A 23,833-nucleotide genomic window follows, 5' to 3' on the forward strand; every position below is an offset into this window, starting at 1 on the left:
TCGAGACCTATAGATCCGCCATGCTGTCACTGTCAAGTGGCCTACAGCATCAGCTGCATCACATTCATAAATCCTCACGGGAGAGTACATTTCCATCGAATGCACACTTCGGAATCTCCGTGGAAGTAGCAGGTCATCCGGGCGACTTTTCACCTACTGTTTTTTTGACTACGGACATGCTGCTTTTTTGGCGTACTGTTTTTCACATACTAGATAGTATGCAAGTAGGCATATTCAGACGTGGCGCAACTCCTCTCAACTTAAATAGGGAAATACTGAGAAAACTAAAAATTTAATTTGAATAACATATTTCAAATATGCAATCAAATCTGACATGAACGTCCAGTAAATGTTGGGCAAATAGCATTAAAAAGCATATATTTCAGGTTGGTCCAGACTCTTTTCAGCATCCTTGGTCCTGTGTGGATTTTTGAAAATCTTTCTTTAAGCATGAGACAGAATCAACATTTCTTGACTTCTGCATCATCTCAGATGGACTTTTCCTTTCACTAAACACACACGTTTTTGGCAAAGTAAGGCGTCTTAGAAGGCAGCACTTGTGTAGTATACGATAGTGCAAGTAAAGTTTATATGGTAGTCAATGAACGAGACACTACATTTTATTCAAAATCCGTTGGATACTGGTTGAATATTTTCAGGGTTTAAAGGGGTCATATGATGCGATTTCAAGTGTTCCTTTCTCTTTGGAGTGTTACAAGCTCTTGGTGCATAAAGAAGATCTGTAAAGTTGCAAAGACTAAAGTCTCAAATCCAAAGAGATATTCTTTATAAAAGTTAAGAGTCAGCCACGCCTACCTAAAACGGCTCGTTCTAACACGCCCCCACACGTCTACCTCACTATGTGGGAAGATTTGCATAACGCCGCCCAAATGTTCACGCAAAGAAAGAAGGCGTAACTTTTATTCTCGCTGTAGTATTGTTGCTGCCGCCGCCACCGTGTCGTGAAGAGCTGAGTGTTTTGTTGTGAAAGCGAAACTACTTTGTTTGTTCTTCCAAAAGAGGACACGACTAGAAATCAGTGGTTAAGTTGTATTTACAACACTGTTCCAGAACACTTCAACCCAAATATTCAGATGTGTGCAGCACATTTTGCGGAGGTTGAGGACTGTTTCCTGTGAGAGGAGAAACAATAATGTACAGTATGTGGAAAATAATGTGTTTTTTAACCTTAAACCGCATAAACACATTTCATTACACCAAATACACAAAATAATGTTCTTTTTAGCAACATCATATGAGCTCTTTAAAAAGATTCCCCCAAGAAGCAGGAAGGAATGAATCTGGTGTCCTCTATGATTCCTGTTCTTTCTGAAAACAAAGCACTTGAGCAGGGCAAACTCGTAATTACGACTTCAGAAGCGGGAAGTTTCTGAAGCAGCATCTTTCCTCATTCCTGACAGAGGCGGATCTGATCGACCGGACCAGTGAGGAAACACCGCACACACACTCACAGACACACACACACACTCTCTCACACAAACACACACACACACACTCGCACTCACACACACACACACACACACACACACACACACACACACACACACACACACACACACACACACACACACCCATCAGAGCCTTCAGCCTGAGGATGATGATGAACACGACTATTGTTTCAGAGATGCCACAGAAACAAAGACACTCTTCAAACACGTGATTCCCATTTCGTTTCTAGTAATTACACGTTCATGTGAAAACAAGAAAGTCCTACACATCATAAAGATGGGATTTACAGTAATTATATAAATAACGCCGCTTCTGTTATAATGCATAATTGCCAGTTTTCAGCTCGTACACAAACAGAACCTGATATAGAAAGAAAGAGCACAGAAACTCATGATGGTTTACCGCCGTCACATCAGGAGCAATCATGTTCTCCTTGATCTGCACGGATGAACGGCTGAAAACATAAGGTAACTGTTCAAAACTAAGAAAGAAGAGTTCATCTGTGACATCATGGTGAACAGCATCACGTGACCTCATTTACATATCAGCATCACGTGACCTCATTTACATATCAGTTGACCAGTCCGGTCACAGTGAGGTCATGAGGAGGAAGTGCGATCATACTATTATTCCTGAAGCGTTTGAGCGCTGATTGTTTGATGAATCTGTCATGATGAGGATTAAAACTCTGACAGAAAACCCTGTTACTCATTTCCCATGTGAAGAGGCGTTTACATCGAAGAACAAAAACACCCGTTTAACTGTCAGGTGAAAAATAACCAAGAAAAACTCAATCATGATGACGTCAGATCAGCCCTGCATCTGGCTAAAAAAAATTCTTCTGATTTGCAAAGAAACCCCAATTTGATGATGACGAGTTCAAAAATATCAATAACAAGTTTCCATCATGTTCAGTTTTGTCACAAAATAAGAAAGGATAATCTAATTCAAATGTCAAACGTTTCTGCTTTAATGACAAAAAGGAGTATTCAAATACATCGTTTAACTTAAATCTGCAAAGCAGTGGGAAAATATGTTCAGATGCCCCATTTAATGTCAAAGAACTTTACATAAACACAAGTTAATAAATACACTTTTCACTGTAAAAACATGTTGCTGCATTAGTTATAACCATTTGAAATTTGTTCAGATGATATCCAAAGTATAAGTGAGTGAAGTGACATGTGGCCAAGTATGGTTACCCATACTAGGAATTAGTGCTCTGCATTTAACCCATCCAAAGTGCACACACACACAGCAGTGAACACACACACCGTGAACACACACCCGGAGCAGTGGGCAGCCATTTATGCTGCGGCGCCCGGGGAGCAGTTGGGGGTTCAGTGCCTTGCTCAAGGGCACCTCAGTCGTGGTATTGAAGGTGGGAGAGAGTGCTGTACATTCACTCCCCCCCACCTACAATTCCTGCCGGACTGGAGACTCAAACTCGCAACCTTTGGGTTACGAGTCTGACTCTCTAACCATTAGGCCACGACTTCCCCAGTCGTGTAACTAAAAGTAACTAAAGTTGTCATTTTAAATCAAGCACGAGCGCTTACTTTTTTGAAACCACATTATTGCTTATTTTAATGTTGAATTTCAAGTTGTGTGAATGTTTTTTTTACAGTGGTTATGAAATCCGTGATGTGTTTGGATGCAGTAAAAGCAGAAGAAATTGCATTTGCATTTTCTTCTGCCATAATTTTAAGCTTAAAATCAGGATCAGGCATCAAAAAATGTCAACGTGTGAAAAACGGACGAGCAAATCTGCCTCAGATTCAGACAGGAATCATGTCTTTTCCCGCTGATTCTGGGAGAACGCAAGACTTTACCACATACATGCTCATCGAAAGCGAAAGATGATACAAAATGCATCATATTTTGTAATAAAGTAAAATTATTTTTGGAATCGGCAGCTCAAAATTGTTAAAGGTGCCCTGAAATGCTTAGAAGCATGCAGCGTTACTCTGTGTTGACGTCATTTGAACTGAAACCGAATGAGAGGGCGGGACATATCAACCAGCCCCGCCCCTTTTTAAAATAGCCAATAGCATTCGTTTACATCACAGCTTGGAGCCGTTCAGAGCCGTTGAGCTCCGTAAAGCCGCAGGGTATGCCAGCCACAATCTCATCCATATTGCTATAAAATATAGCATTCTGTGTAGAATTCAAATAGCTCCGATACATTGTGTGGTCTGCGGCGACTCGCGCGTGTGATCCGCTCCGTGCTATCGTGTCTCTGGACCGGAGCAGAGTGTGTGTGCGGTGCGGTGGTTAGCGGGACACAGCGCCAAACCAGACTTCTTCTTCTCCCCAATGGAAAGCATATTTACACTGTTTGAATCGTTCCCTGTCCCTTATATAGTGCACTACGTGCCATTCACTGCACAGAAAATACTAATTCTGTGGACAAGTGACCGATTTCAGCCGCGGCTTCAGCGTCTATGCTTCGGATTCTAGAGAGCATCTGATTGGACAGAAAGTTTGATGAGAAGCTGAAGTACGATGTGACGTCAAAAAAATTGTTGAGCCGCGGAAGTGACGAACTGCAAGCTTTGAATGCTTATATCTTCTAAATGCGAACTTTGTCACTGTTTTGGAGAACACTGCCTTATACATAACCTTAAGACTAACATATTGATACTATCACCCAAAAAACTTTAATTTTGATTTCATGGGGACTTTAAGAAACGAGTTTTGGGTTTCATTAGGGCTGTGTAATAAATTGATAATATAGTTTGAAAGATGATATAAATGAGCCCTTTAAGAGCTGAAAACAGTGGGAAACTGAAGCCAAGCACACAGCAGCGTGTTTTGGAGAACTTGGTGTTCCATGTTTGTGTTGCGCGTTTCCTGTAGCACTACTTCCTGTTTTGGACAGACCTGATGGGCATTGTGTTGGAGTCGCTCTGCCAGCCCACACTGACGATACGCATTTGTCTAATTATTGATGGACCATGCTGTTTAATAACCTCATAACTGATAGTCAACAGAGCATTTGTCCTTCTGTAAACTCATTATCACTGCAGGACTGTTTCTGTAAAGCACAAGCGCTGTAGGCTTGAGTAGCTGATTGCATCCGCTGGGTGTGAGACTCACACAAACTGCATGTGAGTTTACTAAAACAATGACTAAATGCACTATTGTCTAATATTCCCCAGTAACCTAAGAGTGATGTCAGTGGAAACGTCATTTTAGAGATGAACCATTTCCTTTTCAGGTTATCAAGCAGTCTGCTTCAGACATTTGACTAACTATAAGCAACTTTAGTCAACTAGCAGTCATTAGAGTATTAGTTGCTTTTTTGTTTGTTTTTTTAGTATAAGTTAAACTTAAACTAAATTTGAAAAGACAATTAGAAACGTTGCATTGGAAACTGAAATGAAATATTTTTTTATATATTTAATATTATTGTAGTTAACATTTATTTGACTTAAAGTAACAATTTTAATGGGTTTATTACTATATTTACTATACTATTTACTATAATAGCCCCAACAGACATTCTAGTAACTCTGCAAGTACATGTCATCTTATTCTATTAACCCTAACCTAACAGTCTAAGCTAAAGAGAGTTACGTAGAGTTAGTGGAATGTCTAAAATTTATCATTTTCTAATTTTCTTTGACATGATGCTGACTTTAGCCTAAAATCTTGATGTTGAAGTGGAGGAACAGTGAACAGACGACACATAACAGAGACCTTTTATTTAGGAAAATACTTCATAAATAGATTTACACAGTAGTTCATTATACAAACATTGTGGTAATAGTTCCTTCATATAGTGCTGGCGTGTAGTGGCTGCTCATACATGACGTGTGTGTGTTTTGTGTGTGTGCGTGTGTGTGTGTGTGAGTGTGTGTGTGTGTGCGTGAGCATTAGTGTGTGTGTGTGTGTGTGTGTGTGTGAGAGAGAGAGAGAGTGTGTGTGTGTGTGTGCGTGTGAGCTTGAGTGAGCTTGAGTGTGTGTGTGCATGCGCGCGTGTGTGTGTGTGACTGCGGGTTTTGTCATGTGTAGCTGGAAAGCAGAAGGGGGCGTGGCCATGACTCAGACGGACAGGAGGAAGCTGCTGTCATTAGCACGTCAACAGCCTCTGAAACAAACCTCTATTAATATCTGCGGTGATGATGTGCGCTTCCCTCAACAGGGATTTCCTGTCTATCTTTATCCGAGCCTGATATAGACACCAGGGTCAAACTTATTTCAGCTCCAGGCTGGAAATATCTAAAAAAAGACCCGACTGACCAAACAAACAAACATCGCAGGCAATGTGTGTTTGTGTTCGGAGCGGAGCTGAACCTGATCACCAGTCCAACACAGTTCAGTGACACTGAGAAAGACTGAATGAATAAATCATCAAGGCGAATGCAACGCTGCGTTCACCGAAAGGAAACTGAGCTCAACAACAGGAAAGCGACGCTGAGAGACGCTCTGCTGCAGGTGTTCCAGTAAAAACACTTCCTCCAGCCGATGAAATTCCTTCGGCTAATGCACAACATACACGCCACATCGATATTGAAAACACACTCCTGCAATCACGTGTCTCGCTCTAGAACTCTGTCCAGTGAATCTGAGCTCTGCTTGCATCTGTTGATGCAGTTTTCACATTATGCAAACACATTGCAGGTACATTTCACGCCCATATTCACAAATCACAATCAATAAAGTGCGTGCATCAGAAAGTGTAGTGTAATTGCAGAAGATATCCTGTATTAGCACAAAAAAAAAACATTTCGTTTTGCTAATTCAGATCATTTGTGCGGTCTGAGAGGCTGTTCACTCAGGATGTGTTCTTGCATTTAGCTGGTTTTGAATGCAAGAGCACGCCCCAAGTGACCCTCACTGTTCACCAGTTTATTCTGTGAATATTGCATGTATTTCTGTTTAAATAGCAAATTTATGTGAATGCAAAGGATGGTGATCAGGATTTGACACTGAACTTGTTCCAGATCCACCCACGCATCACATACTGAAACCCAGCTGTCATGCATGTGGCACCACAGTCAGGTGAGAACGCTTTGGTTTCTTTTCCTTCTTTGTCTGCAGACTCAAGCCTTGATGCCTCTTTTGAATCTGTGTGTCTTTGAGTGACAGAGTTTCAAGGCGACCACCAACACCAGCGTCAGTCCGAGCGCAAGCATGACAATCACGCTGATCCACAACACTTTCCCGTCCACAGACTCACAGTGCTCAGATTGCACGGCGCTCACGCTGATCTCAACGCTCTCCGAGTCTCTGGTGTACCAGCAGGTCGCGGCGGCGATGTCTGGCACGTTCAGTCTGTCCTGCTGGAGTAACGTGAGGAGGTACGGGTTTCCGCAGCAGCTCAATGGGTTCGAGCCCACGTATAAAGTCCGGAGCGATTTCTGCAGTGCAAAGACCGTGTCGGATGCGAGCGTGACCAAACTGTTATTCTGCAGGTTCAAGGACTCCACAGAAGAATCTCCGCTCCACAGAGAGACCCCCGTGAGTCGGTTCACTGACAGATCCAAAGACTTGAGTTTCCGGAAGAGGGTGAAATCGATGGCTAGGGTTCGGAGCTGGTTTCCTCTTAGCGAAAGATGGACGAGGGTCGTCTCCAAACCTGAGAGAGATGACGGGCCCAAGCCCATGTCGGCATTCTGAGAAAGATCCAGAATAAGCAGCGGGGTTCTGCGAAACGCACCTGGTGGAACCGATGCAAGACTGTTCTCCGAGAGGTACAGATAGCTCAGGGTCGGGATAGAGGACAGTCGGATACAGTCGTGCATTGGACCCTTGAGAGAAGGACAGATGCTAAACAGGTTTTGCTGAAGGTGAAGGCTTCGTATGTTGGGGAGCCTTGAGAAAATCCCGGCGTCTAGCGTGCTCAGAGCGTTTCCCTGAAGGTGCAAGACTTCCAACGCAGCCAGCGTGCTCTCGCCGAAGGACAAGTTCTGCAGGTTGTTGTAGCTGATGTCCAAGGTTTTCAACGAGTTCAGACGGCCTTCTGAATCCACACTGAAGCGCTCTAAACAGTTATTGCTGATGTTTAGGCTCTCCAGAGAAACCATGCTGCTGAAGAACGAGGACGGGATCGCTTTGAGCTGGTTGTAGCTCAAGTCCAAGTAGAGCAACCTGGGAAGATCCTGGTGCCTCTGATTGACGCAAAGGCAAAGGGGTTTGTCGTGGTCGGTGAACAGATACCCGCTGGCCTTCAGGTTCTCCAGCTCTTCTAGCGGACCGGAGCAGTTCACGCTTCTCAAGAGGTTTCTGGACAGGTCCAGGTACATGAGTTTGTTCCTCTCGGGAAGCACGGGGAAGTACAGGATTTTATTTTCCCTCAGGTCCAGATACAGAATCTCAAACTCCAGATCCGAATCAACGGTCTGGAAGTTAGTCAGGCTGTTTTTGCTCAAGTTTAGCGTTTTGAGCTGAACGAGGTTGAAGTCCGTGATGCATGAAATGGAGTTCACCGACAGATCGAGTTCTGAGAGCCCCGTCAGCGACTCGAAAGCACCTTCTTCGATTTCTATGATGACGTTATTGTGTAGGTCGATGTTTCTTAAAGCCTGAGATCCGTTGAATGTGTGCCTGCTTATTTTAGTAATGCTGTTCCCGTCTAAAGAGAGGTTGGTGAGGACCGGGGCGTCGCTCAGGAAATAGTCGCTCATATCCGTGAACAGACCGTTTCCGGACAAATCCAGATGCTGGACTGATTTGAGCGGCCCGATGTGAGTTTTCAGAGCCGCATAAAGGTCCAGCGAGTTTGCTGATAGATCCAGCACCTCCAAACGGCTCGTGCCCTGGAACAGGCCCGGCTGGATGAACTGGATCTTGTTGGCGTGGAGGTTCAGATGCTGGACGGTGGAGAGCGCCGGAAGCTCCCGGTCCGTGAGGTTCTGCAGGAGGTTTCGAGACAGATCAAGGAGGTGGATAAAGGCCGGCAGTTGCGCCGGGACCCGTCTGAGGTTCAGACTGCTGCAGTCGACATCCTCGTGGACCTTAAAACAACAAGAACGAGTGTTATTAGCCAACATTATTTACCACAAGTGATGTCCAAACCATACTGACGTACACATTACATTACATTACATTACTCATGACATCATACAGCTGTTTCCTGGAATATTTCAACACAATAGACCCCATGGTTTTTAGCATGACGAATGACTGAAAGCAGCTCTCAGTTTACACTATCTGTGCTCCATCTACACGCCTGAGCCACACATTATTTATGCTCTCTGGATAACTGTGGCTCAGGAATGGTGTTTCAGGATTTTCCCTTGTCTCTGGGACCTCTTAATTTCCGCCAGAGTTCAAAGTTCGGCGAGAGGATGGAGATGTAATGCAGCGCTGATGTATTTCATCCTACACACACTTCCTCTGCGCTCATTAGCCGTGTGTCACTGATGTCTAATCACACGGTCAGAGGAGATTTCCTGCCCTGATCTCACTAATCTGCTATAGTCAGTTCATCTTATCAGACTCTATGGTTTAGTCTAAGACTCGTAATCGTGCCGTCTCCACCATCCTCACTGGACGCACTGGGAGGATGTTTCTGCCTAATATGGTTCTCTAGTTGTGGGTCTATTTGGTCTTTGCCAATGTGTGTGAATCAATTTAATAAATACTGAAGCATTTTATAGACCCTGAGGAAACTGGCACAAGTGAGTCAATAGTTGTCTTACACTCTAAAAAATGCTGGGTTGTTTCAACCCAACTTTGGGTCAAATATGGTCTCACCCAACCGTTGGGTTAAATTTTTACATTAAATTTTTAACCCAAAAGTTAGGTTAGTCCATATTTGACCCAAAGTTGGGTTGAAACAACCCAGCATTTTTTAGAGTGTACAGTAAGTCTACAGAGCTATATAATGATTGTGGAGCAACACGGATGATTTGATGAGAAACTGTTGAGTTATATTTCAAGTCTTTCGATTACAAAACTGATCATTTGAGCATCTGAAATTCTAGAGAAGACACTTTTGAGCAAAAGTCTCCTTTTACTCCAATTTCACTACTAAAAGAGGTCTCACTTGTGGTTTTTCTTTCAAACAGGTTGACCGTTTAATGGTCCCCAAAGACATTTAATTCAAGCAACTACTTTAGGAATCTGATTGGCACAGAAAATGTTCAGTTTCTAGGCAAAGAATCGCACATGATCATCAGTCGTTATAGTAATTTGTTCACTCAGAGAGAACACAAAAAGGCCGTTTGAGTCAGAAGTTGAACACCAAACTGAGAGATGCTGTAACTCACCACTTGACAGGGCGAAGGTTCTGCTGGACGTCTGTACGGCGAGACCTGGTTCACCACGAGCATCAGTATCCAGAGACGCGTACCCATGATGCTGCAGAGACACAGAAGAGCGAGTGAATGAGGATGAATGACATGAACATGACATCACTCCGCAGGCGCTCACATCACAGCTTCTGTTTTTAACTCCAGTGATGTCTGCTGAAGTGGAACATTGAATCTTTGAAGTGGAACATTGAATCTTTCTCGATGTCAATAGATGTGTCACTCCTGTCTCAAATGCACTGGTCTGGTTTCTGTGTTTGATATTTGACATGAACAGAAACGCCCACACGTGGTGAGCACAGCAGAAATATTAAAGGTTAATCTCCATTTCCACATTATGTGTTAAATATATATCAGAGGGTGATGTTTCAGCAGAAATTAACCCTCTGATCTCCAGCAATTACTCATCTTGTGCCAATCGAAGGAAACCCATAAACCGCGAGATCAGAAAAGCAAACATCCGAAACATAAGACTGGCTTCAGAGTGAGATTGCTCTGAAGTGCAGGTGTGTTTCAGGTGTGTCACCTCAGTAGTGTGCTGCTCCTGTGCTGTTCTCCGCTGCTGACGGTCTCATGCTGGTCTCCTCAGCGTCTCACTACAGCTGCATGTGCTCCTCCGTCTCTCTCTGCTCCGCTACACATCCTGCTGTGAGAATATCCTGCAAATACTCTCTTGTTTTTTCCTTCTGCGCTCAAGCCTTGTAAGCGATTGGACCTCCCTCTCCCTCCTCCCTCCTGCTCTCTGTGTGTATGTCTCTCTCTCTCTGTCGCTCTGTGTGAGTGTGTGTGTCTCTCTCTCTCTGTTGCTCTGTGTGTGTGTGTCTCTCTCTCTCTCTGTCGCTCTGTGTGTGTGTGTGTGTGTGTGTGTGTCTCTCTCTCTCTGTCGCTCTGTGTGTGTGTGTGTGTCTCTCTCTCTCTGTTGCTCTGTGTGTGTGTGTCTCTCTCTGTTGCTCTGTGTGTGAGTGTGTGTTTCTTGCTCTCTAACTCTCTGTTTTTCTCTCTCTCTCAATTCAATTCAAATGCACTTTATTGCCATGACTTGTACAGTATTGCCAAAGCATTGGCCATTACATGAGCAATAAACAAAAATGGTCATATAGTACAAAAGCAAAACAAAAATTAATCAAGTATTCAATTAAATTAATAAATAAATATTTTTTTTTATAAACAAGAAATAATCAAATGAATAAGACCAGGTTAAAAACGTGTGCTCTCTCTCTCTCTCTGTTCCTAAAACATGTTCAGCACAGTATCGAGCTTTACCTCGACTGTAAAACCCTAGATAATGATGCACCTTCTTCAAACTCTGTCAGCTTCCAGAATTTCTCTCTCTCTCTCTCCCTCTCTTTCTTTTTTAGCTTTAATGTTAGTGTTGCGTAAATGCAGCTGAACTGAGTCCTAAAGCCCCGGTGGAGAGCGCGTGGAGAGCGCGTGGAGAGCGCTGCGTCTTCAGGGATTCCCGGCTGGACAAACTCTTTCTTTTCACTCGAGCGCGTTGCTTTTGCTGTTTTTCCCTTCTTCTTCTTCTTCTTCTTCTTGCGGTTTCTCGCGCGCAGCTCGTGTTCTGTCGGGCCAAACGCAGAAAGCACCGCGTTACGACACTCGAGTCCACGGAGCGCGCGCTGTGCGTTGGTCGCGTCGCGTCACGCGTTTATGAAGCGTTCACAAACAGGGAAACAAAACACTTCCAGGTAACTTATGATTAGTTCCCATCATAGTGGCGTGTTTCTAATCACAGACACGCTGCTGATGAGGATTCCGCGCTGATTGCAGGTGTTCACTAGTGTTCGCTCACTAACACCGCGGCTTTGCCTCCATCTAGCGCATGCTTCACAACATCTCTGAGCTTCTATTCTGTTTCTGGAATTGTGCGGAACACTTAAAGGAATAGTCCAGCCAAATGAAAACATGCTGAAATTATATGTACTTTAAATTAGTTGGGAACAGTCTTTCAAAGAGTTATTATGGATTATAGACTGAATGTATTTTAGTGAAAAACGTCTTAATGCTGGATTAGTTTCAGCTTTTGTCTTCTCCAGATGTTAACTGATGGACTGGAGTGCTGTGGATTATTGTGATGTTTTTATCAGCTCTCATTCTGACGGCACCCATTCACTGCAGAGCATCCATTGCTGAGACACTGATGCAGTGCTACATTTCTCCAAATCTGACGAAGAAACAAACTCATCCTGATCTCGGATGATCTGAGGATGAGCACATTTTCATTATTATTTATTTATTTTATTTTATTTTTTGGGAGAATTATTTCTTTAAGAAATTGAATGCAACATTCACCTTAAATTTACAACCAAAAATGTAAATAAATAAAACAAATAAATATGCTTTTAAATATATTTCAAAATAAGGCCAAAAATATACATTTGCAAAAATATGCTTAAAATAAATAAATAAATAAAATATATATATAGTGAGTGTGTGTGTGTGTGTGTCTAAGCTTTTGCAACTTAAGTTTCAATAAAAGCTCAAAATATTTCTAATAGAATTGATTAATACCTTTATTCACATGGAAGTATTAAGTTGATCAAAAGTGACAGTTAAGACATTTGAAGTGAAGTGACATGTGGTGACCCATACTCAGAATTTGTGCTCTGCATTTAACCCATCCAAGTGCACACACACAGTAGTGAACACACACACACACACACACACACACAGAGCAGTGGGCAGCCATTTTTGCTGCCGCACCCGGGGATCGGTTGGGGGTTCGGTGTCTTGCTCAAGGGTCTCACCTCAGTCGTGGTACTGAGGGTGTGTGTGTGAGTGAGTGTGTGTGTGTGTGTGTGTGTGTGTATAACCAATATATTTTGACCATTTTTTGTACATTTTTGAAAATATATTTTACAAATATAATATATATTTTAAAATATTTAAAATATAGAGATTTATTTTGCCCTCCATATATTTTCAATCTAAGAAAATGCATTGATGTCACAACTTTATTTGCTGTCTATAACGCAAACTTAACGCATTTGGAAAAAAATGTAAATATATTTTGTTTTATGGATGTTGTAACTAAATATATTTTCAATTTTAATTTAACATCACAGGAATGCATCACTTCATCAAAACTTTATTATGAAGATCTGACATTACAAATATTCTTACTATTCTTGCTTCTAATTTAATTTGATAGTGAAACCAGAGATTTTATCATGCAGCACAATGCTGATACACCTGTTTGCTTTCACCTTTGAACGAACTCGAGGGCTAATATTTCATGCCTGCGAAATTAAAGCTGATTTAAATTGATATTTTAATTGTATTTCCAAAATGTGAAATGATTACTAGCCTATGTAAAATTACACTGCAGTGAAATCAGTGTCTTGCTGCTTTTATTAAATCAAAAACTCCCAAATGCTCATTAAATAATTACACAGAATGTGTGTTTATCATAATTATACAATAACGTACAGACTCATCTGGTATCATAACAGTTACAGATTTGATAAATTCTACAATAAACTCTCAGAATTCATGCTAAAACACAGCAGACTGCTATTTAAGTCCTGATTTTGCAGCAGTTGTTTGCAGTGAAGCACTACTAGTGAACAGGGAAGGGAAGTGTATTTAATGGGAACAGGACATGAGTTTCCACGGCAGCCAGTGACATCACTGCTTGTGCATAAGCTCCTCCCACTCAGAGCACAAGCAGGTATATACCTGTTGCAGGTGACTCTGCATTCAATTCATCTCTGATCTGAAGACTCACTGAGCGTGCTTCACACAGGTGAGCTCTGATAAATATGCATGCTTATCCAAGTCGTTTCTATTCAAGACTGTTTTGCATTTGAATGATATTGCATTTATGTAAATGCAGATGAAAGACTGCAAACATGAGATGACTGAAAGTTTGGGATAGTTGATGCATAATGTGACAGCAGAATTGTGAAGATGTTTAAGCGAAAGTGTTTGTTGAATTTGCGTCATTTTTAATCAGCATTTTGCGTTCAATATTTTAAATAGTCCTGCAGTGTACAAATCATATCATATTTGTATGTAATTAATATGAGCTCATAAAAACATAAAAGCATGGCAGATTCACACTGAAACTAAAACCATAAAAACATTATTTGTATCTTGAAATCTGTTGTTTTAGTTTCATTGAGATGTTATTATATGTTATATATTTTTGGTTTTCCTTTTCATTTTTGTAGTGTTTTTGTCATTTTTATTAGTTTTTGTTTCTTTTAAATCTTTCTGTATAGTTTGTTATGATATTATAAATGTAATCATAAAATATATAATAATAGTATATTTTTATTTCAGTTTTAGTTTTAGTTATTTTAGCATTTAAAGTTAAACTATATAGAATTTGCCTTGGCAAGTAGCTGCAATAAAATACGTTTTTTTATATTTTATTTCATTCCAGTTAAAGTTTATTTTCTAACAAAAATGCTTTTCGTGGTTTTAGAATTAGATTTAGTTTTAGTTCATTACAATAACCCTGCTTGAAATAAAATAAACGTTAACTGAAACAAATTTTAAAAACCTAAACGTAGTTTATTTCGGCTAGTTGCCAAAGCAAATTTTCATATTTTAATTTAGTTTAACTTGATGTACTAAAATAACTCAAACTAATACTGAAATTTATTATTAAAACTAATACTGAAAATTAATAAAAAACTATATAAATATTTTAAAACAAAAAACTGAAACTTAAAATTAATATAATGTATATTAAATTTAATTTCATATATATATATATATATATATGTATTAGGGTGTAACGGTTCAAATTACTCACGGTTCGGTGTGCTTTTCTAGGGAAAAAGAACTATACTGTCAAATAAAAAAAAGAAAATAAGAACAAATAATCTAACTTCAAGCAACAGAACAAATAAATACAACCAAGGAAAGATACAAATCAAATAAACAGTGCTTTTCAGGTTTTTTAGGAAGGTCTAACATTAGTTTTTAGGTACAGAAATTGAATAAAGTAACCAAATGTAAAATAACATTGCATATTTGACTGTATAAATTAAAGATTAATCCTTATTAAAGTTACAAAAGCTATTCAATCAAGAGCAGTGAGTGATTTCCCTGTCTTTTGTTGTTTGATAACATTAAAAACTTTAAGACAATGCACGGATCCAGTACACTGATACTATGCGTTCAACCGACTCTGGCATGTTGACATCATTTTTGTGTGAATTTGTCCATTGAAGCACAAGTCTTGCAAGAGAACTCAGCATGTGCGCGCTCTCTGAGACACGGGTTTGGATGAGCGCGCACACTGATCTTCTCATTCATGTCTTGAATGTTTAAACTGGCCAGGCTTAAATACAGAGGTCTGGCATGAAACTCTAGATGGCGCAGTCCGATAGGTCTAACTCAGTCTGACCTAATGACATCATCATCACATGGCACAGCTGATTGGTTCTCTCCTGTATCAGTAGCCAATGAGCTCGCTGCTCAACATTCAAATATATGACTAGTGCTTGCCGTAGCAGTGCAGCTTGCTTCAGAAACCCTCCACCTTCCCCAGCTCCACCTGTATAGATCTGCTACGAGGCGATTCATGTACGCTATATGAGGGTTATTTCATGTATGTTATATGTGCAGCAGCAGCAGCATTTCTTACATGCTCACAGCAGCATCGTAGCAGATCTATTCCGCCAAGACCAAATACATCAACATTGTCATGACAGAAATAAGTTTAGTTTAAACACAGATCGCAACGTGTGCTGTTCAGGTCTTTAAATTGTAAATAAACCTGCAATAGTGTCTCAGTGATGCTGTCGCTCCTCACAGTCGTCATCTGTCCAGAATGGGCTTCGGCACGAACAGCGAGCTGATGGACGGCAGGTCAAAGGTCAGCTTCTGCTCGGGCTCGTGTCACGCCGAGCACATCCTGCAGGTGCTGAACTCTTACCGGCGCAGCGGCACCTTCACAGACGTGGTTCTGCAGGTGGACGGATGCGAGTTCCCGTGTCACCGCGCCACGCTCTGCGCCAGCAGCCTCTACTTCCGCAGCATGTTCAACAGCAGCGGCTTCCAGGAGAACCGGCAGCCCGTGGTCAAGCTGCAGGGCATCTGCAGCACCGCCATGGACAGCCTGCTGGACTTCATGTATGAGGGCCGGCTGAAGCTGGACGAGGAGAACGTGGAGAGCGTCTTCCAGGCGGCGGATCGGCTGGACGTTCCCGTCCTGTCCAAAGCCTGCGTGCAGTTCCTGCAGGAACGCGTCAGCCACTCAAACTGCCTGGGGCTGATGGACTTCGCCAGCATGTACGTGCTGCAGCCGCTGCGGGAGCAGTGCCAGACGCTGCTCTACCAGGACTTCCAGCAGGTGCTGCGGTACGACGAGTTCCTCGGCCTGCCCAAAGCCCGCGTGCTGGAGCTGCTGGCCTGCGACTGTCTGCAGGTGACGGAGGAGGTTCTGGTGACCGCCGCGCTCCGCTGGGTCCATCACCGGCCGGACGAGCGGAAGCAGGACCTCAGGGAGCTGCTGGAGTGGCTGCGTCTGCCTCTGCTGGACCCGGCGTTCTTCACCGGCGCGCTGGAGGCGGATGAGCTGGTGCAGGAGTGTGCAGAGCTCCGGCCGCTGCTGCAGGAGGCGCGCATGTACCGCGTGTTTGGACGGGAGGTGCAGTCGGAGCGCACCAGACCCCGCCGGTGAGTCCCGCTTCCGTCTAAACCCAAACAAGGGCCTGCGGGCCAACACTGAGTTTTGATTTGGCCCATAACATGCAAAAAAACAGGCCACTGGTGCATATCTTCATGTCTAATTCATAACACTTTTTGTTCTGTTTGCAAAATTATAGTCTTAAGCGTGGACTGCCTTTTCCAGATAAACAAACAGAAACATTAGACTTGTTTTCAATGATGAGTTCAGACGCTTTGGCTTCTGCAGGTTTTATGAAGGCAAATTTAAGACATTTTTGAAGACCAAGTAAAGAATAAATCGGAGGGAACACAGTATGGTCTCTGAATGTGAATGTCTTGTATTAGCAACACTTTAAAGTTTGAAAACACAACATCCAACAGATCTCCATTACTTTTTAATTAATTTGACAAAAAAGCTTGAATATCTCTGCTCCGAACACTAGAATATGGAAATAACTTTTGATCACGCTATGATCAGATTCTTAAAGCAAGATACATTTACAACATAAGAAGATAAGTCTTTGTTTTATGAGAAACTGATGAAAATGAAGTGAGTTAATGATTAAAACCAGAACAAACATCTGCCAATGGAGTCAGAAAAATCAACTGAATTCACAGGGAAAACAAGGTACGCTGACAGGTATTTGTTCTTGTTTTAATCATAAACTCACTCAATTTTCATCAGTTTCTCATAAAACAAGACTTCATATCTTCATTTCTCATCTCCAGTACATGATTCTTGATTTAAGGATGTTTAGATATTTGTACTGGAAAACTGAGGAAGAGATTCATTTTCTGAAGTTCATGCAACATTTAATGCCACGACTTTATGAATTTAAGACTTTCTGCTCTGATTTAAGACCTAAATTAGTGGAAGGAAGAATTAAGACTTTTTAAGACCTGCAGAAACCCTGTAAGATGCTTCAGGTTTCATCTTCATGCTTTGTCATAATATTCAGAGTTTTAGAAAGATGAACTCATTATTTTTTAAAAATATATCAAAAGCTTCTATTTGTTTACTTGGATATCTGTAAAATGTGTTGCAGAATGTTCATTGAGATCAACATGAGCTGTACACACGACACAAACATTAATAAACTGCTAAAAACGCCATAATAAACTACAGCACATCACAGACGAGACGCACTGCTGCTGATCAGTCAGTCACTGATTAATAATGAACATCGTGTGTGTGTGTGTGTGTGTCTGTGTTCTCTCTCTCTCTCTGTGTGTGTGTGTGTGTCTGTGTCTGTGTCTCTGTGTGTCTGTCTCTGTGTCTCTGTGTGTCTGTCTGTGTGTGTGTCTGTGTGTGTGTCTGTGTGTGTGTCTGTGTGTGTGTCTGTCTCTCTGTGTGTGTCTGTGTCTCTGTGTCTCTCTGTGTGTGTGTCTGTGTCTGTATCTCTGTGTCTCTCTGTGTGTGTGTGTGTGTGTTTGTGTCTGTATCTCTGTGTCACTCTGTGTGTCTCTGTGTGTGTTTGTGTCTGTATCTCTGTGTCTCTCTGTGTGTGTGTGTGTGTGTGTGTCTGTGTCTGTCTCTCTGTGTGTGTGTGTGTGTGTGTGTGTGTGTGTGTCTGTGTTCTCTCTCTCTCTCTGTGTGTGTGTCTGTGTCTGTGTCTGTGTCTCTGTGTCTCTCTGTGTGTGTGTGTGTGTCTGTGTCTCTGTGTCTCTCTGTGTGTGTGTCTGTGTCTGTATCTCTGTGTCTCTCTGTGTGTGTGTGTGTGTGTGTGTGTGTGTGTAATCAGGTGCTCTGGCTGGGCTGAGGTGATCTTCGTGATCGGTGGCTGTGATAAGAACGGTTTCTCCAGACTCTCCTTCACAGAGAAGCTGAACGTGTCGTCAGGAGAGTGGACCTCCGCCGCCGCTCTGCCCGGTTACTCCAAATCTGAGTTTGCGGCCTGTGAACTTCAGAACGACATCTACGTATCAGGTATGTATCATTTATGTATGTATCAGGTATCACAGACGTCCCGAACGCTGCTCATTCCCTTCTCTTCCGTCACACACACTGATCAGACTAGCCTTAAAAACATCAGAGTTCAAGACTGGCCATAATTTACAAACAGATTGGTGTAATTTGAATCTGAAAAATAAGACTGATTACCCCTTGGTTAACTGCTGGTAGTTAGTTCTGTTTATGCAGCTGACTCCAGATCTGTCACGCATCTGTCTTCTGTGTTACTCTATCAGCTCCAGCATCAGCCAGGAATGTTTGACACGTGATTCCAGAGAATCCGATCAGGATCACAGACAAACACGCCATGATTACATCCTTGTTTAATTATGAGCTTCTGTTAGTTCTGAAATCTGCATTCTTTCTATCTTTTACTCACCTACAAACCCCTATGGCTTTCTTTCTTCTGTGAAACATAAAAGAAGATATTTAGAGTTTTTTGTCCGTGCGATGAAAGTTAAAGTCCAGTTTAAAATATCTTTAAATCATAGAGGCATGAAATGAGGGAGAATAGCCTAAATGATGACAGAACGACATCCTCTAACATCCTTAAATCAAAATCCCGATATAAAACCATGCGATTATTGCAGATTGAAGTAAGCAGCCCTTGTTGTGCGGCACGTTTCAGAGCGAAAAGCATCACTGTGTTCATTTACACGCATGCACCTGATAATCGCATGTTTTTAACGTGTTTTTTGACGTGAGTTTAACATGCATTTTGGAAATGCAATGTGTGCTCTATTCACTTTATTTATGACATTTGTATTAATGAAATTTGCATAATTGCCATCATTTTACCAATATTCTGCCAAAATAAAAACAGGTGAAAGTGAAGAATTGTACATTCTGACAACATTCACTTTTTAGTAATGTTTTATAAATGTTAGAACTAAACATTTAGGCAACATTCTTATAACTTTATTAATATTTGAAATACGTTCTCATAAGGTTGAGAGATCAATATTCTCGGAATGTTCTTATGATTTTATTTGTACTTGAATGTTCTAAAAATGTTTTTTGTAACTTTTAAATAACTTTTAAACTACGGCAAGAAAACTAGACATTTTAATGCTCTTAGGATATTAAAAATAAACATTCAATTAATGTTATATTTTGGGTGAAAAATAAAGTGTGTAGAACGCTGAAAGAAACGTTTTTGTAACTTTTTTTGGACATTTTAACGTTTTACGAATATTTCAAAACAAAGTTCCCACAACATTTTAATAATCTAAATGTACAGGTTGTTTCAAAGCAGCTTCACAGTGATAAACAGGAAAATAACAGAATCAATGATGCAAACTTCAAATGTGAGACAAATTCAAATTCAGCTGTAAAGACAAAAGTGTGATTATTCAGCTCGGCTCATCTGATTGTGTCAGTGATCGATTTCTGAATATTTAGTGCCTTTTAAACCCAAACTAAGCAAGCCAATGGAGTCTTTGTGTCTCAGCAGCATCGATACGAGATGTTTTTATATCAAATTAAATGTTAAAAACTGCAATATATGACAAAATGATCACAACATAATTTTGGCCATCTAATCCAACCCTATAAAAAAATTATAATCAAACAAAACAATTAAAATAAAACGCGTACTAAAAGGTTTTTGATTAATATCTTTTTTTAAACATTAAAAAATATTTCATTTGTTTATTTGCATGTCGTGTGATCTAACATCAGAGAACCATAAACATGTGAAAGTGGTGATAAATGATGAACACTCTGCTAAATGAATTAATGTAAATGTCCAATTATTGAAATATGAACTTAATGCATCTAAAAGCTTTGCCGTTGTAATACGTGTCTGTGTGTCTGTGTGTCTCTGTGTGTCTGTCTGTGTATGTGTCTGTGTGTCTGTGTCTGTGTCTGTGTCTGTGTCTGTGTGTCTGTGTCTGTGTGTCTGTGTCTGTGTGTGTGTCTGTGTCTGTCTGTGTGTCTGTGTCTGTCTGTGTGTCTGTGTCTGTCTGTGTGTCTGTGTGTCTGTGTGTCTGTGTGTCTGTGTGTGTGTCTGTGTCTCTGTGTCTGTGTCTGTGTGTCTGTGTCTCTGTGTCTGTGTGTGTCTGTGTGTCTGTGTCTGTCTGTGTCTGTGTGTGTCTGTGTCTGTGTGTCTGTCTGTGTCTGTGTGTGTCTGTGTCTGTGTGTCTGTCTCTGTGTGTGTGTGTGTCTGTGTGTGTGTCTGTGTCTGTGTCTGTGTGTCTGTGTCTCTGTGTCTGTGTGTCTGTGTCTGTGTGTCTGTGTCTGTGTGTGTCTGTGTCTGTGTGTCTGTGTCTGTGTCTGTGTGTCTGTCTCTGTGTGTGTGTGTGTCTGTGTTTGTGTGCGTGTCTCTGTGTGTGTCTGTGTCTGCGCAGGCGGGCAGCTGAACAGCGCAGACGTGTGGCGCTTCATGCCTCAGATCAATCACTGGGTTCGTGTGCGGGGGCTCAGCCGTGGCCGCTGGAGGCATAAGATGATGTCCATGTGTGGGAAGGTGAGTGGACCTGAGACGGCCTTCAGTCAGATGGGTGTGAGTGTGTGTGCTGACGTGTGTGTGTGTGTGTGTGTGTGTGTGTGTGTGTGTGTGTGTGCAGCTGTACGTGGTCGGTGGTTATAACGGCCGCGAGCGTCTGTCCAGTGTGGAGTGCTACAGTCCGCATGAGAACAGCTGGACGAGTGTTTCGGACCTGCTGCTGGCGGTCAGTTCTGCTGCTCTGAGCAGCTGCTGCGGGAGACTCTACATCATCGGAGGAGCCGTGAGCGAACACAACAACACTGACCGGGTGCGAGCCGAAGAGCCTAACTGTCTCCAATGTAGAACAAATACACATAAATAACTACACAATAAAATTACACTTTTTTTTCTAGATCTTCCATGGAACAGCACATTTATTTAATGATTGTCAATTTGCTTGTGCCTCTTGGGAAGACTTGCATTATTGATTATTTCCGAAACTTGACAAGTTCTGTTAATTCAAAACAGGAAAATGTGATATAAGATTTCTTTTGTCTCCCAAAAACTTTTCTCTCTCACATGAAAACAAATTTTCTTTCTTCAAAAACTTTTTCTCTTCAAAAAATAGTTTTCTCTCCAAAACAAACAAAAAATTAATTTATTTTTTTTAATTCTCTCCAAAAAAGCCCCTTTTTCTCTCTCCAAAATCTTTTTTCTCTCACATGAAAACAAATTTTCTTTCTTCAAAAACTTTTTTCTCTTAACTTTTTCTCTCTCCTATTTTTTTCCTTGAGAGGCAACATGAGAGAAAATAATTATGAAAAAATTACTTCACAATACGAAAAAAAAAAGATCTATCACTTGAACTACTTAAATATGAAGTATGTAATTTATTATTAAAATATTTTAAACCTGGAGTTGTTAAGAGTCCAGGTTTACTGAGTGTTTGATGTTCATCACGTGACCGCATGATCCGGTGTGTCGCAGGTCCAGTGTTACGACCCGGTGAGCGACAGGTGGTCGTTCGTGTCGTCCTGTCCCTTCTCTCAGCGCTCCATCAGCGCCGTGACGCTCAACGGCTCCATCTACGTGACCGGAGGTCTGCTGGACCACATCTACTGCTACACGCCCTGCACAGACTCCTGGAGCCGAGCCGCGGCGCTGCCCGTCAGACTGGTGCGACACAGCCTCAGCGTTCACAGCGTAAGACCGTCATTACCACACAAGCACTGACCCGTGTGTGTGTGTGTGTGTTTCAGGAGGGCTGCGGGCTGGCCGCGTGTGACGGGAAGCTGTATGTGGTCGGCGGGCGTGATGAACACTCGGTTGCCGTGGATCAGATCTGGGCGTTTGACCCGGTGAGCAGTAAAGTGACGGAGGAGAAGCCGCTGACCCGCTGCCTGAGTTATCACGGCTGTCTGACCGTCCTGCAGCGGCTCTGACCCAAACACACGCAAACTCCGCTCAGAATGTGTGAGACTCACGATTCATTCAACCAGTGTGATTATGATATGATAACAAGTACCTATGGAAAACTTTTTTCTAAATTATGAGATATAAACTTGCAATTCTGAGTAAAAAAAGTCTGAATTGTAACTTATATCTCGTAATTCTGAGTTTGTATCTCATAATTCTGAGTTTATATCTCGTAATTCTGAGTTTGTATCTTGTATCTCGTAATTCTGAGTTTGTATCTCATAATTCTGAGTTTATATCTCGTAATTCTGAGTTTGTATCTCATAATTCTGAGTTTATATCTCGTAATTCTGAGTTTGTATCTTGTATCTCGTAATTCTGAGTTTGTATCTCATAATTTGGAGATTCTATTTCACAATTCTGAGTCTATATCTCACAGATCTGACTTTTTTCTCTGCAATTGACAATTTATGAGTTTGAATCTCTCAGTCCTGACTTTTCCCCCTGCAATTCTGATTACTTTTCTGGCAATTCAGTTTATCTCATAATTGATTTTATATCTCATAATTCAGTGTTTATATCTTGCAATTGTGACCTTTTTGTTTTTGCCTCAGAATTTAAAAAAAGGCTATTGCAACTTCTAATCTCACAATTCTACATTTATATCTCAGTTAAATCTCAGAATTGTAAGGGAATACGTCCGAATTGCGAGATAAAAAAGTTGCGATTACCTTTATTATCCCATGAAGGAAGCGTGCTTCCGTAAAGACCGGTTTGCAACATCAAGCATCATGAATGGACTTTGTAAAACGAAAATAACGAATGACACTAGAAGCCTCGCACACTGTTAAAAATGACTGAACCTGTTCTTACATTAAAACTAAGGTAGATAAGTGAGGTTTTTAGCTGAACTAGTTAAAGCAGATCAGTTTCTCACATTCCACATGACTGACAAACCGGAAAAACTCCTGCGTGATTAAAGACTACTGCAGAAGCTGCATTGCCTCTCATCTGTGTTTGTGGAAACATAGCGTTCTATAATACACACTGATTTATTTTCTAGTTATGGACTTGAACTGTTGGAAATCCCAATGTGAATCTGAATCATAGACTGTGAACATGTTTTAACCGCTTTGTATATATGATTTAAATAAAGACTGCATCATTTTATGTTGCTTGAGTTTTTAATGTCTCAAACTGAAATAAAAGATGTTGCATGAACTGAGACAAGAGTTTAAAATCAATATCATGAAGATTCTTAATGTATGCAGCATTTTAACTGAAACTATTTTCCATGAACTTAGAAAACATTTCTTTTAACCGCTTTGTATATATGATTTAAATAAAGACTGCATCATTTTATGTTGCTTGAGTTTTTAATGTCTCAAACTGAAATAAAAGATGTTGCATGAACTGAGACAAGAGTTTAAAATCAATATCATGAAGATTCTTAATGTATGCAGCATTTTAACTGAAACTATTTTCCATGAACTTAGAAAACATTTCTCTCTTTTGATCAAAATTAGTTGAGAGACTAAATATCTCATCTATATTAGCATAACATCACACTGTCAGTATGTCAACAGTCTGTCCTGATCCTGTAATTCAACGTTTGTGACTTTATGAAAGCTAATTTTCATAAAATTTAACTTTAGTATTTTTTCAACTTTTTTTATTTGT

At 41.2% G+C, this 23,833-nt stretch overlaps 2 protein-coding genes across 2 annotated transcripts; one reads left to right on the forward strand and one right to left on the reverse strand.

The window, feature by feature from the left end:
* Nucleotides 1-5,397: 5,397 nt before the first annotated feature.
* LOC107575466 (leucine-rich repeat-containing protein 32-like) lies at nt 5,398-10,444 on the reverse strand. Its single transcript, XM_016261842.1, has 3 exons — nt 10,258-10,444; nt 9,690-9,780; nt 5,398-8,432 (listed from the first exon to the last, which is right to left on the reverse strand). The coding sequence occupies exons 2-3, from the start codon at nt 9,774-9,776 to the stop codon at nt 6,519-6,521; spliced, it is 2,001 nt and encodes a 666-aa protein (XP_016117328.1). The 5' UTR covers nt 9,777-9,780; nt 10,258-10,444; the 3' UTR covers nt 5,398-6,518.
* A 2,940-nt stretch (nt 10,445-13,384) lies between these two features.
* klhl35 (kelch-like family member 35) lies at nt 13,385-22,280 on the forward strand. Its single transcript, XM_016261840.1, has 7 exons — nt 13,385-13,479; nt 15,504-16,367; nt 18,101-18,285; nt 20,658-20,776; nt 20,877-21,065; nt 21,725-21,913; nt 21,997-22,280. Exons 2-7 carry the CDS (start codon nt 15,520-15,522, stop codon nt 22,177-22,179), a joined length of 1,713 nt encoding a protein of 570 aa, XP_016117326.1. The 5' UTR covers nt 13,385-13,479; nt 15,504-15,519; the 3' UTR covers nt 22,180-22,280.
* Nucleotides 22,281-23,833: the final 1,553 nt, after the last annotated feature.

The sequence above is a fragment of the Sinocyclocheilus grahami genome, unplaced genomic scaffold (assembly GCF_001515645.1).
Source record: "Sinocyclocheilus grahami isolate Dianchi unplaced genomic scaffold, SAMN03320097.WGS_v1.1 scaffold2664.1, whole genome shotgun sequence".
NCBI classification, from domain to species: domain Eukaryota; kingdom Metazoa; phylum Chordata; class Actinopteri; order Cypriniformes; family Cyprinidae; genus Sinocyclocheilus; species Sinocyclocheilus grahami.

Bases quoted from the DNA above. Each gene is read 5' to 3' on its own strand.
- LOC107575466 (XM_016261842.1), bottom strand. From the start codon at position 9,776: ATGGGTACGCGTCTCTGGATACTGATGCTCGTGGTGAACCAGGTCTCG. The intron at 8,433-9,689 runs GTGAGTTACAGC...TGTTGTTTTAAG, and splicing joins AACCTTCGCCCTGTCAAGTG to GTCCACGAGGATGTCGACTG.
- klhl35 (XM_016261840.1), top strand. From the start codon at position 15,520: ATGGGCTTCGGCACGAACAGCGAGCTGATGGACGGCAGGTCAAAGGTC. The intron at 20,777-20,876 runs GTGAGTGGACCT...GTGTGTGTGCAG, and splicing joins TGATGTCCATGTGTGGGAAG to CTGTACGTGGTCGGTGGTTA. The intron at 21,066-21,724 runs GTGCGAGCCGAA...GGTGTGTCGCAG, and splicing joins AACACAACAACACTGACCGG to GTCCAGTGTTACGACCCGGT.